Source organism: Crocodylus siamensis, chromosome 1, assembly GCF_052110815.1.
Source record: "Crocodylus siamensis isolate JL-2025a chromosome 1, ASM5211081v1, whole genome shotgun sequence".
NCBI lineage: Eukaryota > Metazoa > Chordata > Crocodylia > Crocodylidae > Crocodylus > Crocodylus siamensis.
The window spans coordinates 45,170,742-45,188,847 of NC_143395.1; the positions used below are offsets into that span (position 1 = coordinate 45,170,742).

Consider the following 18,106-nt stretch of genomic DNA (forward strand, 5'->3'; position numbering starts at 1 on the left):
TATAGATCAATATATAGATTCAAACAGCTGTTAAATAAAAGAGCCATAAAAGCCTTGCTGAAGCATCCAATCTATACAGACATTGGGTGAACAAGGTCCCCTTGAATGGACCCTCTTCTGGTATGCACTGAGCTCGGTGCAGGGGCACGTAAAGTTGAAGGCACCTTTTTTATGTCTGTAAGCAACCTACATGTATATTTTTTATATATTCCATAAGATATAATAACGTATGTCATGTCTGTCTATTTCTCTACATACACACTACTAATGTCAAAAATAACATTTCCTTATCTTAGTAACAGATCATTAGGGAGCTGGTTTCCAATCTGATTTTAGAAGCACAAGAATAAAGCTGAGCAGTCTGTGTTGCAAAGGCAGCAGGGATACATTTACATTCAGATTTAAAACACCTCATCTGACTCAAAAGAAACATTTCTAGTATTGTTTATGTTTATGGTTTTAAACCACCTAATTTTAGGTTCTAAAGTAGCCTAAAGATGTTCTTTTCTATTTCTTCAGTTTATTCTAAATGGTTACTAACAAGTTGAATGGATATTGAATTTATTTTGTAATGACTGGATTAGTTGGATTGAGTGTTAATTAGTGTTGTTTTAAATGTTTAATGTTAATCTATAGTACCTCCACAATATGTGCATGATGCTCTATATCCAGCTTTTTTGGCTTTACATAGGTGAGAGTGGCAAGATGTGATTTCCCATTAGAGATAGAATTCTCAGTTAGTATAACTTTATCTCAATGGATCTACATCAACCTATTCCTCTCTTCTTAGTGCCATCTGTTTTGGATTTTGTCTTGCCTGTCTTTCCTTGCAGACAGCTGAAAACCTCACAAGGATCTGGATTCCACTCTCTGGGATGAGCTCCTAGAAGTTAGGCATGGCAGTGTCTAATTCTTGGGTGTTTATCTCCATTATTGGATCTGGCCTTTAAAGCTTAGTTAATGGAGGGGAAGTATGTTTCTATAGTTACTTTAGAAGAGATTCAGTAGTTATGTATCATGTTCCATGTAAGTAGATTGGAACAACTGATAAAAAGGTAATCATAAACAAAAGCACTTAGAATGTTTTACACCATAACAAAGTAAACGGTAGAGTATATGACTGAGTGACAGCTGACATTTACCAACGCCTTGTGTGACCTGGTAACCAGAGCTGCGGAATAAAGTATGTTGCACCATATTAGCATGTCTGTTTGAGTAAACATTTAGATATGTTTAATTTCATCTTAAATGCAAAATCATACCTTTTTAACCACTCCAATGTATAGGCAATAGTTCCTTAGTGAATGCATCAGATCTCTGTAAACTTATTCACAGGACTACATTAACTTTGGCTTTAGTTCTTCTGCTTGGACAATATGTTTCATGAAAGCAGATGTCTTTGAAGGGAGACATCAGGCAAAATATTTCCCCTTTAGTGATATACAATAACTCATATCAGGCAAGCGTTTTAACAACTCAAGAATTGGACATCAAATATCTTTTAGGAATAATTATTTAATTTGATTTTTCTAACTTCACACATCTAAACAGTTCAAATCACTTTATGAGTATTTATTAATTAAGTCTTGTAGTGCCACGTGAACAAAAATGAATATTATTCCATTTTTGATAAAGGTAAATTGAGGCAGCTTGGTATGTCTCACAATGAGTCAATGGCAGACTTGGGAACCCTACCTCCCAAATCCTAGATCTTAGCACTAGGTCACACTGCTTCCCTTTAAAAATAACCTTCTGAAACAGTAAGTAAATCTTAAATATTCACTACCTGGAATTGGCTCATTTCAATAAAATAGACCAACAGTGTAGTAATTGTAACCCAGTTTTCAACCTTTCTATTCTGAGACTCCTTAGTTCAATAATAACAAGTTTTGGGATCCCCTTCCCTGTAGTTATCATCAAAGGAAAGGAAATCACAACTGCTCTGAACTTGTTCAAACAGATATTTAGAGCCTAAGCACTCATATGCCTGAACTTTGTTCTTTTGAAGCTGAATTTACTCTTTTCCTTTAATCAATGCCAGTAATGACCAGGTGGATGCTGTCCACCTTTTATGTAACAGCCTAATGATTAGAAGGGAATCTCTGCCAGCTCCAGGTGGCTTGCCCTTAGGTTGTGAAAGAAATTTTAGGTCTCTCTTTCCATAGAATGGTTTACCATGGATTACCATTCACCTTGAGATTCTTCTCTAGCACAGGCAATCAGTAAGGAGACAAAACAAAAGGATTTATTATACAGGAGAAAAGAAGTATACAAGAAAACTGACCATAAAGTTTGGAAACAGAGCAAAAAAGACAAGTAAAGTGTCTTACCCTCTCATCTGGCTACCACCTAGCCCTCATGAGGGTGCTGCAAGTATTCATAAGGATCAGCCTTCCTGCTGATCCTGCCATCCATTACCACTGGGGACTTGGACTCTCCCCAAGCCTAAAATAACCTAAAGACCCTCCCTCCCCAATCTATCTCCAAGATAGTTCCCTAAATATCTCCAAGCCAACCCACAACAGCAACATTGCTCTTCTTGATATTTCTTTCCTGTGAAGATAGCTGGAATTCCTCTAGCTGATGGCCCATCACTCTGATATGCCTTAGCTATTGTGGGGTTGTTTTTTACCATTACAGACAGATAATACATTGGGTATCCATCACAACAGTTGCCCCTTCTGATGTTGATTGGGAGTGACAATTGTCTTTGCCCTAGTAACTAAATGCTAAGAGATATTTAGCAGTTGAAGTGTAGGGTGATTTTTCAGTGAGTGAGATGGCCAGGGTGGGGAGGGGAAGGGGCAGGGAAATTATGCTGGTTACTTGAAAATTGGGGGGAGAGGGAGATGGAGAAGATTAGTCTTACCTTCCTGGGATGTCCTCATTTGAGTGGCAGCAGTAGTTGCTGCTGTAGCAGGACAGGCTTGGCTGGCTGATGCTGAAGAATTGGCAGAAGTGTGGACTCCCCATGGTCCGCTGCTGGTGCCCTGTTGGAACCAACTACCGGGGCAGGGTTGTGCCTTCTATGGCAAAGCTTCTGTCGGGGTATCATTTCACCATCCCACCCAAGATAGACTGTTGGTCATGGGGCTACACCTGCTTGGCTCCTATGCCAGGGAGCAGTGCAGGGCTGCCCCTGACATGACAAAGACCCCTGGGTAGAGGACGCCATAATAGCGCTCCCTATACATCAGCATCCAGTTAACTACTCCTAATTATGCTACTGTGTAGCAATTTTTCCTATCCACAAGTATACATTCCTCATTTCTTTGGGCTATAGAATGTCCCAAATTGTAAAGATATATACAGACAGCATAACATGATCTATACAATGATAAAAGCACCCCACTGCTCCACACTGTCCTGTGCTGTTTTCTGGGGGGGCTCTGCCATGATGCCTGTTGCAGCAGCCAGTGATTGTGGTGATTTTTAAGTGCTAGGGCTGGGCAGCACAGCCATAGGTGGGGGTTGGGTGAGCAGGCAAGGGATTGGGCCTGGTGGGGGTCCCCCCATAGTCCCCTCCTGCCACCTCCATCCCCCCACTCCCTTCACTTACCGGCACGGAGTCCAGGTCCAACTCCCTGGGGCAACAAGTGGAGACTACCTGAATCTCTAAATCTCTCTGAAGCTCTCCAAATCTTTCTGAATCAATTTGGAGGCTTCAAATCAATTTCAACCTTTTTATTGATCTCCTGATTCAATTCAGATTCAGAGATTTGGCCACCAAATCAAGCCAAATTTCCTCCAAATTGAATCAGCAATGGAAGGTTCACACAGGCCTACTAGGTAACTTCTGACTGTCTCCAAAGATAGACTAGTTCAGCAACAGAAGTCAAAACAGGTCTAGATTCTGGATTCCTAGCTGGGGTTAGATATGGAGGAGCCAGGAGCAGTGGGGAGAGGAGTGATCTAGGCACACATGTGTCCCGCACGCATGTGTGCCTCCTTACCAGACCCGGAGCAGAGGCAAATGCAGCAGCAGCAGAGGTGAATGCAGCAGCATCGGGGACAGCAGCAGCTGAACCCCCTAAGGTAAGTGGGGCAGAGGGACCAACGCAGCTGAGCTGGATCCAGAAGGGAAGCCCCCCAGATCCCTCCTAACTGAGCCAGTAGGGAGCCATGCGAACAGAGCCGCATGAACAGAGCATGCAAACAGGCACATTCTGTAAGAGTGCGCCGGCATTTGCATCGGCGTTCACGCCGGCAGGTGAGCAGGAAGGGCCAGGAGGGAGACTCCTGCTAGCACGGGTGAAGGCTCCGTACTCAGCCAGAAACAGGCAGCAACTCCTAAGATGGTATTGACACGGAGTGCCACCAGGGCCCCTGCCTGGGGGGTGCAGCCTTCCCAGGATTTGTCTGAGGCCTCCACCCAGGCAGAGTCCACAGGTGGGCTGGTGTCCCCCCACCCCCTGGCCTGCAGGAGTTGCCCAGCAAGGCCTGGGGGGGCAGGGATTGGGGACCCCCACACCTGTCCTGCAGACGCCCACTTTATGGCCCTGGAGGCGCAGGTGAGGGAGCTCCAGGAGGAGGTTAGCAGGCTAAGGGAAATAAGGGAGGCAGAGGAAGAAATTGACCGCTATTTTCTTTCCCTGCAGGGTTACACGCCCAACTAAGAAGCACCTCAGGAAGTGCCCTCCACTGCAGAGTGACAGACGGTCACCTCCAGAACCAGGGCTGCTCATAACACAGCAGTACCAGTTCCTCCAGTCCGGCTGGACAACAGGTATGAGGCCGTGGCAACTCTGGAGGAGAAGGAAGGAGAGGAGGAAACCAGGGAGAAGGCAACTCCATGCTATCCATGTTCCGAGCAGGTTGAAGGAGATAAGCAGACCAGGAGGAAAAAGCGTTGAGTGATCTTCATAGGCAACTCCATCCTGAGAGGTACAGAAGACCCCATCTGTTGCCAGGACCCCTTGACACGCAAGGTCTACTGCCTACCTGGAGAAAAGATTCAGGAGGTAAAGGGGATGATCCAAGCTGTGATCCAGCCCACCAATTACTACCCCATGGTCCTAATCCATGTGGGTACTAATGATGTGGCCAGGAGAAGCCCTGGTTGCCTGATGGCGGACTACCACGCTCTGGGGTGCATGCTAAAGGAGATAGGCACACAAGTGGTTTTCTCCTCTATCCTACCAGTGAGTGGACGTGGAAGATGGCATGCAATGTGCATTATGGAGACCAACTGGCGGCTTCAGGAATGGTGTCTCGAGGTGGGCTTTGGCTTCCTCGACAATGACTGGCACATCACAACAAGAGACATGCTTGGATGGGATGGGCTCCACCTTTCCCCTAAAGGTAAGCATGTATTTTCTTCTAGGTTGGCAGATCTCCTCCGGCGGGCTTTAAACTAGGCTTGCTGGGGGAAGGGGAAGATGAGGGTGGAGGAAACATCGGACTGCCAGACCAAGCAACACCCGCAAGAACAGCCCAGCCTAGACCAATGAGTGGAACATATACACAGGTAAGTGACAAGGGCCAGGGTAATGCTGAAAGTAGGGGGCCAGTGCACACATCCACAGGAGGCCTCAAATGCTCGTAGTATGGGAAACAAGCAGGAAGAACTTACCCTCCTACTAGCTGACACCAACCTGGACATAGTGGGGATCACTGAAACATAGTGGGAATCAACACATGACTGGGCTGTGAATTTCAAGGGCAATAGGCTGTACAGGAGGGAAACGATAGGAAGGAAAGGTGGGGGCGTGGCACTCCTTATTAAGGAGGAATACACAACCTGGTCAATTAACAAAGTATCAGAGAAGGGGCAATATGAAGTGCTTTGGGTTAGAATATAAGGCAGTCGAGGGGAAAGAGACTTAATGGTGGGGGTCTACTACAGACCTCCCAACCAAAGGGAAGAGGTCAACCAGGAATTCTTAAGTCAGCTCATGGAGGTAGTGAAGTCAAAGGATGTGGTCATCATGGGGGACCTGAACTTTCCGGACATCCGCTGGGAAGAGCAGTCAGCCAGGTCTGACCGCTCACGTAAGTTCCTAGCCAGAATGCAGGACCTCCATCTAACCCAGGAGGTGCATAGCCCCACCAGAGGAGACGCCTTGTTGGAGCTGGTGCTGGCCATGGGAGACAACCTGGTGAGGGGGCTGTGGGTGCTCGACTACCTGGGTGACAGTGATCATCGCCTGCTGGAATTCATCATCCAGCACAGGGTGGCAAAGGCCTACAGCAAGGCAGCAGCCCTAGATTTCAGGAGGGCAGACTTCAGTGAGGTAAGGAGAATAGTCGGGGAAGCACTGAGGTCCAGGAGGGGAGGGGAGCCAGGTGTCCAAGGAGAGTGGTGGCTCCTTAAGGAGATACTCCAAGCCCAAAGGGAGGTAATCCCAACATGGATCAAAGGGAGCAGGAGGGCACACCATAAACATCCAGGAATGTCTCCTAGCAAAAAGGGAGGCGTATACCCAATGGAAGGGAGGGGCCATCACCACAGGGAGGACTATAATGCAGTTGCTCGGGGATGCAGGGGTGTAGTCAGGAAGGCCAAAGTGGAGATGGAACTGGGACTAGCTTTCCAGATTAAGGACAATAAGAAGTCCTTTTTTAAATACATAGGGGGTAAAAAGAAGGTTCCGGGTAATGTGGGGCCCCTGCAGGACACGTTAGGAAATTTGGTTGTCACACCAGACGACAAAGCCAACATATTTAACAATTTCTTTGCCTCCATTTTCCTAAGCAGGGACCTGAACAGTCACCCCCCCACTGTGCCCCCTTCAGGCCCCAGGGGAGGCACATCTAGGCCAAGGGTTAGTGAGGAACTAGTTAGGGAACTTCTGGAGGGACTGGATGTATTCAAGTCAGCTGGTCGGGACGATCTCCACCCTAGAGTACTGAGGGAATTGGCTGAGGTCATTGGAGGACCCCTGGCATGGCTTTATGAGCACTCGTGGTGCTCTGGTGTGGTGCCAGAGGACTGGAAGTGGACCAACGTGGTTCCCATCTTCAAAAAGGGGAGGAAGGAGGACCCAGAAAACTATAGGCCAGTTAGTCTTACCTCAATCCTGGGTAAGCTTTTTGAGAAAATTATTCTGGCGCAAATCCACAATTATGCTTAGGGGCAACCAACACGGGTTCATTAGTGGCAGGTCCTGTCAGACCAACCTGGTGGCCTTCTATGACCAGATCACCAAATCCTTAGATGCAGGGGTAGCAGTGGACATAGTCTTCCTGGACTTTCGGAAGGCCTTCGACACTGTCTCTCACCCTGTTCTCATTAAGAAACTGGGGGGCTGTGGTGTCAACACCCACACAGTCAATTGGGTCACCAACTGTCTGGAAGGCCACACCCAGAGAGTGGTGGTGGATGGGTCATTTTCAACTTGGAGGGATGTGGGCAGTGGGGTTCCACAGGGCTCGGTCCTTGGGCCCGCACTATTCAACATCTTCATCAGTGACTTGGACGAGATGGTAAAAAGCACCCTGTTCAAATTTGCTGATGACACTAAGATGTGGGGGGATGTGGGCATGCTAAAAGGGAGGAATAGGCTACAATTGGACCTAGACAGGTTACAGAGGTAGGCGGATGAGAATAGGATGGGATTCAACACCAACAAGTGCAAAGTGATGTACCTGGGGAAGAACAACCAGCACCATACCTACAGGTTGGGGAACTCCGTTCCTGTCAGTACAGAGGTGGAAAAGGATCTTGGAGTCATCACTGACTCCAAGATGAACATGGGCCGGCAGTGTGCGGATACAGTCAGGAAGGCCAGCCGCACCTTGGCATGCATCCACAGATGCATCTCAAGTAGGTCCAAGGAGGTGATCCTCCCCCTCTATGTGGCACTGGTCAGACCTCAGCTGGAGTACTGGGTCCAGTTCTGGGTGCCACACTTCAAGAGGGATGTGGACAACATGGAGAGGGTCCAGTGGAGGGCCACCCGCATGATTGGGGGGCAGCAGGGCAGGCCCTATGAGGAGAAGCTACGGGACCTGAACCTGTTCAGCCTCCACAAGAGAAGGCTGAGAAGGGTTCTAGTGGCCATTTACAAACTAGTCAGGGGGGACTAGAAGGCATTGGGGGAGTCTCTGCTCCCCCAAACATTGCCAGGAATGACCAGAAATAAAGGTCACAAGCTGGCAGATGGCAGATTTAGCCTAAATATTAGGAGGCGCTACTTCACAGTCAGGGCAGCTAGGATCTGGAACCTACTTCCAAGAGAAGTGGTGCTGGCTCCTACCCTGGGCGTCTTTAAGAGGAGGCTGGATGAACACCTTGCTGGGGTCGTTTGACCCCAGTAATCTTTCCTGCCATGGCAGGGGGTCAGACTCGATCTACTCGGGTCCCTTCTGACCCTAGAAACTATGAAACTATGAAACTATAAGCTAGACAGGGTCAGTTTTTAAGAGAAATAGAAAATAAGGCACCAAGAGAATTTTTAACTCAAACTAGAAGTCACCTAGTAAATTTAGTTGCTTGTAGTATAAGTGGCAGCTGAGTGGGCATGTTTTGAGTCACAACATTGGATTTGGGTATAAGGTTAAAGTCCTTGATTCCCAGTTGAACAAGTAGCTGTCTCAGCTGGGTTCAGAGAAAGCCAGCCTTTGTTAGTCATCCATTTGGCTCCATCCTACTACAAATTAATGCTGTGCAACATATCAGGCTTCTAGTCTGTGAGAAGCTCCAACTCTTTGGCTCCCATTACATAGTTTGGCTTCTTGGGCTCTGGGTTCTGACCTTACTGTTGTCTCCCTGTTTCTTGACTTTGATCAACTCTCAGGTTCAGGATTCCAGTTCCTGACACTGGCTTGTTTTATGGTTTCCAGTTTCTGAGTCTAGGACTTTAGCTTTATCTTTTAGTTAAAGAGCACTTACCTACTAATAGATTCAAATTCACTTTTTTCCTCTCTGACGACATTTGAACTTACATTTCCCATGAAAATGCCCTACCAACCAGGCTGAAGAATATTTTGAGGTAATAACAGTGCCCTCTCAATCTCTCTTGTGGAAGTTACTCTATTTGTCTTATATAACAGTGGTTTTCAACCTGTGGTCGACAGACCCCTGGGGTCCACAGACTATATCTAAGAGGTCCACAAAAAATTACTATGATCAGTCAAGAGTATGTGACTATCCATACTTACAATTCACCTTCATTCAATTTTTTTAGGGGTCTGTGAATGCAAAAAGTTGAAAATTACTGTTCTAGGATATATTAATTCTAAGGATGGAGAATAAGGGACAGCATGTTCCACTGAAGTGGAAGATATGGGGTCCATATCCTGTACCACTGATATATTCCTATTTTTCATGAAATATTCACTACAGCAAGAATTAGAAACCTGGCTCCTTGCTCCAAGTGGGTACCCTAACCACTAGGTCATAGAATCATGAATACTTTCATGTCTGATCAGCAGTCTCCATTTCTCATTATTTGCCCCTTGAGAATGGCAAACTGGAAATGTATAATTTGGATGGTATTTTTACTGTTATCACAGTGCAGATTGAATGTGCTTAGTCTGCATTTCTGAGTTACTGAGTAAGCCTGGTTTGAGTCTCTAGCTACACCAGTCCTAAACTGCAATCCAGGTGTACAGGATAAGAAAAGCTGATTTGGGATTTTTAAAGTCAGCCTAAGATTCAACTGTAACTTGGGAGAGTTGGGCTTCAAAAAACCAACAGATAAAAAAAATACTAAAGATTCAGCCTGAAACTTTATAGCATTGTCACAGATTATTTGAATACAGAATTAACAAAACTCCTATTTAAATTGTTCATTACTTAGCTATGTGTAGTAATTCACATAGCTTGTTATTACACACAAGCATTGTAAGATACAATATCATCCCTTTTGAGTTTAATTATAGATGATTCTCTCTGTGTAAGCTAGTCAGGCATGGTCTTCTACATCCTTACAAATACTGTTTTTATTCTAAGTGATAAGTGATAATCTAGATTATAGTTGAAAATGTAAAACTGGTCGATGTGGCCATTGCACAAAAATCCAAACATCCCACCATGTTATGCTAAATATTGCATGTAAATGCCAATTCCAGCTAACTACCTGATTGGATTTTTAATATAAGTGTTGAAAGAGGCAATTATAGTCAATGTAATGTATGTAACAAATAAGGGAGATTGCAATAGATTGTATATGGCATACTGCCATTCACCACAAACTCTTGGAGCTAGATAAAGACATTCATATTCTTAACAGATGTTAACCACAGTAAAAATACAAAAGTGTTATTATTAAAAACTACTATGGCATATTTGGATTTGGTTCTCATGTTCATAACACAATTGACTTGGCAAATAAAGTGCAGAGATGCAAGGAAATACAACTCATTATGGCAAGACCACACACAATGTGGGATCTCATAAACTACTGCAAATATTTGTACTAAACTAAAAGTCAGCTTGATTAAAAATTAACAATGTATTCACTTGTTCTGGACCTCTGTAATCAATCAAGTGAGCTAAAAGGCTATTTAATTAAACAGTAAGATGCCCAGAAATATATATAAATATATCTTTTTTTCATCTTAAAAGCATCGAGAATGAGTTTGTATTGAAGGACAATTTATTTCTTGTTTGCAATGTTGTGTTGTTTCCCAAAGAAAACATATGACAAGACATTAAATTATATTCACATGCAGCTATCTTTTCCATAATAAGATTCTGTGCCTTGGTTCTATTTTTCCTGTACTGAAATGGTTTTACAATTGATTTTCCTTTTGCAAATGTTCTTAGGCAAGAGATATGACAAGAGCAATTAATTTGAAGAAAGGAACCCCTCATTTACAGTTCAAAAACAGAGGAAACTTGTGCAACTTTAGAATTTGTTTTCCTGTTTAAAGCTGTGCAGATGAAGTTCCCAGCTTCTATCACCTTATAAAGATTCACTCCCTAAAACATGAAGGGGAAAAAGATGTTAATTTAATGACAGCATAAAAATATACATATTGAAACTGATTATGCCACTCTTGAGCTTACCTAAGGTTTGTAATTTTCACAAGAGTGGAGGAAGTGGGTTAGTAATACATCTCAACACTTGAGAAATTTGAAATATAATAGCTATGCAACTATGTTTGTAAAAAATTTACATTGACAGATCAGGAAAACTAGATGGATTTACCAAGAAACCAATTATTGATAACAATTAGAAGGTTGTATTTTGTACCAATATAATGAATTTCAACTCTTCCATGGAGACCATCACTTCAGTAGAAAAGTACAATTTATATTACTATTGCATTCAGGTACAGAGTCACAACTGAGTGAGCAGTGGAATAAGGTTCCTGACCAAAAAGAAAAAGGCTTCCTGCTAACTTACCATTCTCATGCAGCATTCACACCCTGTTAAGTTTCAGACTTAGACAAAGGCATAACAAGCAGGGCTTGTGCTTGCAAGAAAGCTGGGGGGCACAGTTTTGAAAGAAGGGGCCGGGGGCCTCAGACTCAAGCAGTCCCCAGCTGCACTGCTGTTGCTTCTGCCATTGCCACATGCTGTGCTCACCCCAGCTCTTATTTTTAAAGCAGCAACAGCATGGTGTCCATGAACTCAGCTGCTGCTGCAAGAGCAATGACATGGGGTTACTCTTGCTGTTGGGATATGGGGGCGGGGCCGATTTTGATACCCCTCCTCAGCTGGCAGCAGGACCTGTGCCCCTTTCTCCCACCCCTAGTTAAGCTACTGGAGCTAGACCCAAAAAGGAGTTAAACACCTAGTACTTATAGTAAAATCAAGAATTTGTTTATGTAGTTGTCACAGGCAGCACCAACCTAGTGTGATGGTGCCGATACATTGTGTAATAACCTCATTGATAAAAGTACTCACACAGGAAGTGCAAGACCTGGGCTAAATTTCTCATTCAGCCTGCAGAGGCTCAAACCCACCCTCAGGAGAACATTCTACTACTGGGGTATGGACTGTTCTGAGCAGAAGTACACTGCAGCCCTCCTGTTGAAGGCTACTGTGAAGCAGCAAGTGCAAGAGCCGTTGAGCCAAAGACAGGAAGCACAGAAGGCGCATGCCTCTGTAGCCCAGACATCATGACATTCATCTTGGAGGAGAACATTCTAGTTCTGGCCTCTGATGGCAGGACATATTTTGCATTTTATCCAATAAACTTTTTCATGTGCAATGCATAAACTGTGCTTTGAGAAGACACCATGTGTCCCTTATCAAGTATCCTAAGGTTATGTATGCTTCCTCTTGTGCACTTACACCTCTCTCCCACTCACCATAAGGTTATGAAATAAAAGGTAAGTATTGCCACCATGTCTTCTGTTAATGGCCTTGCTTAAAAGGGAAAGCAGTTGCATCTATGTTTTCTACATTTTCAGCATGCAGTAAGTGTGCTCTGAGCATGCCTACTGGATCAAGCCTCCTGAGATAGGGGTGTCAAACTCAAACTGGTTGAAGGGTTGCATTCCTTCCTTTTCAGGCACCCAAGGGGCACACCCTGGCTTATGCACTGGCAGCCTCAGAAGCCACAGGCAGAAGCTCTGCCATCAGTGCTGGGGCTTCCCGTGACAGCAGATAACACCCCAACCCTTCAGAAACAGAGAGAGAGAGAGAGAGAGAGCAAGCCTGCAGAGGCACTGTATGTGTGTAAGCATGTAAGGGACCCTGCACCACCATGGCCAGAACTGGAGCTCTAGGGCTTTGTCCAGGCTTCCTGCAGTGGCAAACAGTGCCCCACAGTAAGCTGAGGCATGGGCAACCTGAGCAACACAGTAGGCAGAGATTCTGGCACCACAACAGAGCCAGGTCAGCAATACTGTGGTCAGAGGATGTGCCACCACAGCCAGGGTAGTGATGCTTCCTACAGAAACAGCAGGAACCCCAGCTTTTTGGGGGGGCACCTGCACCTCTACCAGCATTGCAGACAGGAGCCTTTTCACTGTGGCTGGAGTATAGTGGTGGGGCTTCCCAGGATGGCAGTCAGCATCCTAGCAAGTCAGGCACTGGCACCCCAAGCAGCACCACAGGGGAAACCCCACCAGTGAAGCCAGACAGGGCTTCCTATGAAAGCAGTGACAGGGCTTCCTATGAAAGCAACCACCACCCTGGATTTCACCAGGAGGCCAGCAGCTCTCAGCACCACAAACAAGAGCCCCATCAATGAAGCCAAAGCCAGGGCTCTGGCTAGGGTGGGTGGGTTTCCCATGGTATCAGCCAGCTCTCCAGTGAGAGATGACCTGGGTCAGCAGACCAGATCCAGGCTGTGGACTGTATGTTTGACAGCCCTGATTTGTAGGATTTAGGCCTAGTTTTGGGGTCCTAAATGGGCTTAATTTATGTTAGCCTAATTCAAAGTAGCTGAGGCCTTGCATACATGCATACAAGCAGTTTAGTTGTGGTCTCTGCTGTTGCACATATAATCTTAAAAGGCCGTTTACCAGCTGCCCTTGTATTATCAGAGAATTAAGAAACATTCTATCATGAATATAATTGGTAGTCACTTTGCAGTGAAAGACCGAGAATACACACAAAATTCATGTGTTCAACAATGTAAAGAATAATGCATAGTACTGCATGGGTTAATAAGAAATACACAGTTATGTGTGTTAATACAATATATGAACACATTGCATGTAGTGCCTAATGACTCCAATTTTCTGCCTTTTTATTTCTTGTGTAAGTTTTAAGAATATTCCTGAGTTTGGGTCAGACATTGAAAGTTGCATATGTGTATGCTAGATGCCCACTACATATATATATGCAGGGGGATTGTGGGCTCAATTTGCTGACTATAGCCATCAAGGCCATGAAACAACCAGTCAGTAGGATTCTGCTCTTAATACTTTCACAGCCTGTATTACTTTGGAAAAAAGACAAAAAGCCAAAATCACCTGCAAGAAGACTCACTCCTTCAACCCACATGGACTTCAGTTAATCAATTCTTATTCCACACTCATTAGCATCAAGCACATAATCTCTCTGACCTTTGGTCTCATTGTCTATAAAATGGTGGTAATGGCACTAAGCCTTTCTGAGAAGTAGATAAATGTTTGCTAATCACTTTGAAAGCATCACAAGTGCAAATACTATTATTATAATTGTATATGAACCATACAAAAGGGGATTTTGGCATAAAGTGTATGTCTCCCTTCAAATCTAATGCTCTAATGATACAGAACTACCCATTTATCACTGTAGTAGCAATCAACATGTTTGTAGATGGACTCTGTTACAGATTTACTTCACATCACAATCTTGATGAATCATTGTGAAGAACACTATAAAACCAGAATTAATTATTATTCTGATGGACAAAGCTACTCTGAATGTATTAACGAATGCTCAAATAGCAGTTTATCTTTTGGTTCACATTATCTGTGACTTCAGTCAACAATGTGAGAGCATGAGGGCAGAGCTGAAAGGAACAGAAAGCAGTTCCATGCAAATAGAGACATTTGGTTTTATGGAAATTCATTATGTGGTATCATAAAAGTAGGGAAACCTTAGCAGGCAGTTAGTGTAATGAGCAAAAGTGGGTTCATATAAATACATACTGGACAAGGACCAGGGTCTCTATATATTAACATGACAACCTTGAGGTTTCCATTTTTCCTTTTCATAAAAATGATTTTCAACTTGTGATCCTGACCATTCCTGTCTCATATTATGGCTCTGTGGAAACATTTTTTGCCTTGTTGTAATATGGGGCCATAGTATGGATATTGTGAGAGTCACTGTATTAAACTATTGTCAAAGAAATGATGTTTTTCTTTATAGGACTTAACAAGTATGTGGAGTCAAATTCCAAAATTATGTCAGTTGAATCCCCTTATTTCCACTCACATCCACTTATTGATGTATGTGTGATAAAAACAACATATGTACCTTGTTTTTGAAAGGTAGAATGAAGAAGAAAGTACTAGGTAGCACAATGCAGTAAATAAATAAGTTGCAGCAACTAGGAAGCCGAGCATGTTCATTGTTCTCCTCCCTATAGATTTCATGCAGACTTCACCTTTGTTTTTCCCTGCTAAGCAGCAGATATTACTTTTATCATATTTCCATACCTATAATATACACTCCAATTTCCATTTGTGGGGGGAGGTGCATGTTGCATATGAGAAAATATGTTAATATCCTTCCCCTTCCAAAGATCTTGACTACATTAAACTACAACTCCTCTCCAAAATGATCTCAAATCACTTCATATGATAGGATCATAAAAATGTAGGGTTGGAAGGCACCTCATGAGGTCATATAGTCTACTCCTGTTCAAATCAGGATCATCTGTGACTAAACTATCCCAGCCAAATGTCTGTGTAAACTGCCCTTGAAAATTTCCAGGAATGGAGATTCTACAGTATTTCTAGGTAGTTTGTTCATAGTAAATTTCTTCCTAATAACCAGCCTAAACTTCCTCTTCTGTAATTTGAGGTCAGTGTTCTTTGTCCTATCCACTACAGCCACAGAGGAAATGCTATTTCCATTCTCTTTATAATCTCCCTTTAGGTATTTGAAGTCTATTATGCAATCCCACCTCAGGGTGCACTCCTTTTATAAACAGTAACAGTTAAACCCTCCCATACATACTAGCATCCACAATCAACTAGCTCTCCCTGAAAAAGCTAATGTAGTGGACAATATTACAGTGTGTTCTTTGGGGGAACCAAACTGGTTTTAGCAAATTATAAGAGAAATTAGTTCTAGTGTAAAAAAACTCTGGTAAAAAAACCACCACCAACAAAAAACAGATGAGCAACCCTCATTTACCAGGGGGTGATTAGCAAGAGCTTCTTTACAAATGGCAATTGGCAGGTAAGTTTCCAAATCATTTAGGTCTTTATAGGTCAAAATTAGCACCTTAAACGTCTTTCTACAATAATTACTCTGAAACTACTGATTGTTGTTCAGGTATCTATGTTTTTATGCCATGACTGACCCATGGTTTACAATGTTAATTTATGGATTCTATTGCCCTAGTCAATAGGGACTCAGCATGTAAAATACATAATATAACTAGTCTCCAGGCAGAGGGAGATAATATTATGTAATTTACTTTTGCAGACAATAGCTGACTGTTTTTGCAATGTCTTAAAGGAATGCTAACTAGCTAAGTGGCAGTTATAAGAAGTTGTGTGGCCATCCCAAACCTTGTGAAAAGTAATAAAATTCATCTTTCATGCTTGAGGTAAGATGGATGGGACAACTCAAGAGCAAGCACTATTGAAGTGACATAAGTTCACTGAAATCAATGGTGAGACACTTACTGACAGCGGTGAACTTTGGATCAACCTTTTGAGATGTTAAGGCTTGTTCAGCTGCTGAATGTGCAGATCGCTTACACTCCTCACCAGTCTCGTATTACCAACAGTGATTTTCAACTACAAATTGAAGGAATGTATGTAAAATATGACCCTTCTCCTATGTGATAAAACAAATGGATCCCAATGCCAATGCAACTTCTATGTTTTTCAAATATACTATATTTGTAGTAAAAAATGTGCATAAGTTGATAGAAGCATGAAAATAACGTACCGTATTAATCCCCAAACCATTAAGCATGTATATCACATCTTCAGTGGCTACATTTCCAGTAGCACCCTTTGCAAAGGGACAACCACCTAATCCAGCAACAGCAGAATCCACAACACTAACTCCCATCTGGAAAATAATGACACAAAACATGCAGCCTTGTCACTTTCACAGATATTAACCAGTGTATTTTGGATAGTAACTGGTAATACAAACAGACATTTTCAAACAATTGATTTGTTCTTTAATTGCATTTCCATATAGTTGATCAAGGCCTGATGTCTTTTAATAAAATAGGGCTCTTAAAGAAAGGGGATAGGATACAGGAGAACTGCTTACAAAAAGAATAAGATGACAGTTGTTGGTGTTTTAATTGCATCATCATTTTCCTTTCTTTATATCCCTTGTTGACGTTTTTAAGTAACCTGCATTTAAGTCTGCAAAGACCTATACAGATCAAATAAATGACATTTTTCAATTGTATAACACTCCCTATGTGCATAATTCTTTTCAGGTTGGGAGATCTCATGCTAAAATCAAACAAGTATATTATTGGGAACTATTTTCTGTAAAATTAATTTCATATTCAGAGCTATGCTCCCCCCCAAAGAAGAATAAATAGTTATTTATTCTTATTTTTCTTTATCCCTGTATTTTCTAATACAGGTAATGAATCCATCATTAAGGCTGCAGTTAGGATGTTTTGTTTTGTACAAAGATTAGAGGATGACTTTTCCAAACTCATGCAACATAACCTAATTAAAAAATAAATTTTTCTACATCTATTATCTTAGGATGTAATTAAATTAAAGGAACAAATTAATTATCAAAGGAGCAAATTAATTAAAAACAGAGATTTTAAGAACATTTTCTTGAGCAAATTGCATCTATAGAGGTAGAAAATCACAGCCTGAAGAACACCCAAGGTTACAGACATGCTCCGCCAAAGGTTCAAGCTCTGAACATTCTTTGGATAACTACATAGCTTAAAGCCTCTGGAAATTCTGCGCGACTATTAGGGACCAAGCTCACAAACTTGACTGCAATTTTCACAGAACTTTGTTTTGTATATTTTTAAAATAAATATTTGTTTCATAATGTTTCATTTACATTTGGTGCTAAAAGAATTAATTTTCATAACTTCATAGTCCTTCTCTGGTTCGTGCATGCTGGTTTTTGTAACTCCCTTTCTCCAGCATCTAAGTCATCCTCTATATTGTAGTAAAAGCCACATGCCATTTTTACCCTTCTAAAATTCTACTTCACTTCAGTTAATGGCATGAACTGTAGGTATGTGGCTATAGTTCTGTACTACATAACTAAATTTGTCCCTGTTGTACATGCCCAGATGTGATTCATTCCTGCCTAGAAGACATCTTAGTCCTTTTCCATTCTACTACAATTTGGCTTCACCCTAGATGCAAACAACTTCAGCATAACTCCCTATAACTGTAAATAAATGGTGTGTATCCATTCATCCCATCTTTTTTCTTATTCTAGGACTAGTCAACCTGGAGATGAGTTAGCAGATTTATTTACAACATGAGGAAACAGGACTATTTTAATGACCCAGACACATATTATTATGGTGAAACACAGATCCCAAGAACTTTGCATTGTAGAAGACCATGCTAGGACTACATACC

The 18,106-nt window shown here is 42.7% G+C and overlaps 1 protein-coding gene across 10 annotated transcripts in view; it reads right to left on the minus strand.

Moving 5' to 3' along the window:
* Window positions 1–9,671: 9,671 nt before the first annotated feature.
* HMGCLL1 (3-hydroxy-3-methylglutaryl-CoA lyase like 1) overlaps window positions 9,672–18,106 on the minus strand; it is a 157,534-nt gene continuing 149,099 nt past the window's right edge. For 9 of the 10 annotated variants that reach the window (XM_090034078.1, XM_090034026.1, XM_090034097.1 and 6 more), the window contains 2 exons: window positions 16,464–16,589; window positions 9,672–10,867 (listed from right to left, as the gene is read on the minus strand). In XM_090034078.1, the coding sequence (XP_089890204.1) occupies window positions 10,760–10,867; window positions 16,464–16,589 (234 nt within the window). In that variant the 3' untranslated portion in view covers window positions 9,672–10,759. Of the gene's footprint in view, window positions 10,868–16,462; window positions 16,590–18,106 lie in introns of those variants that run through there. The other variant, XM_090034116.1, reaches the window with a different exon arrangement.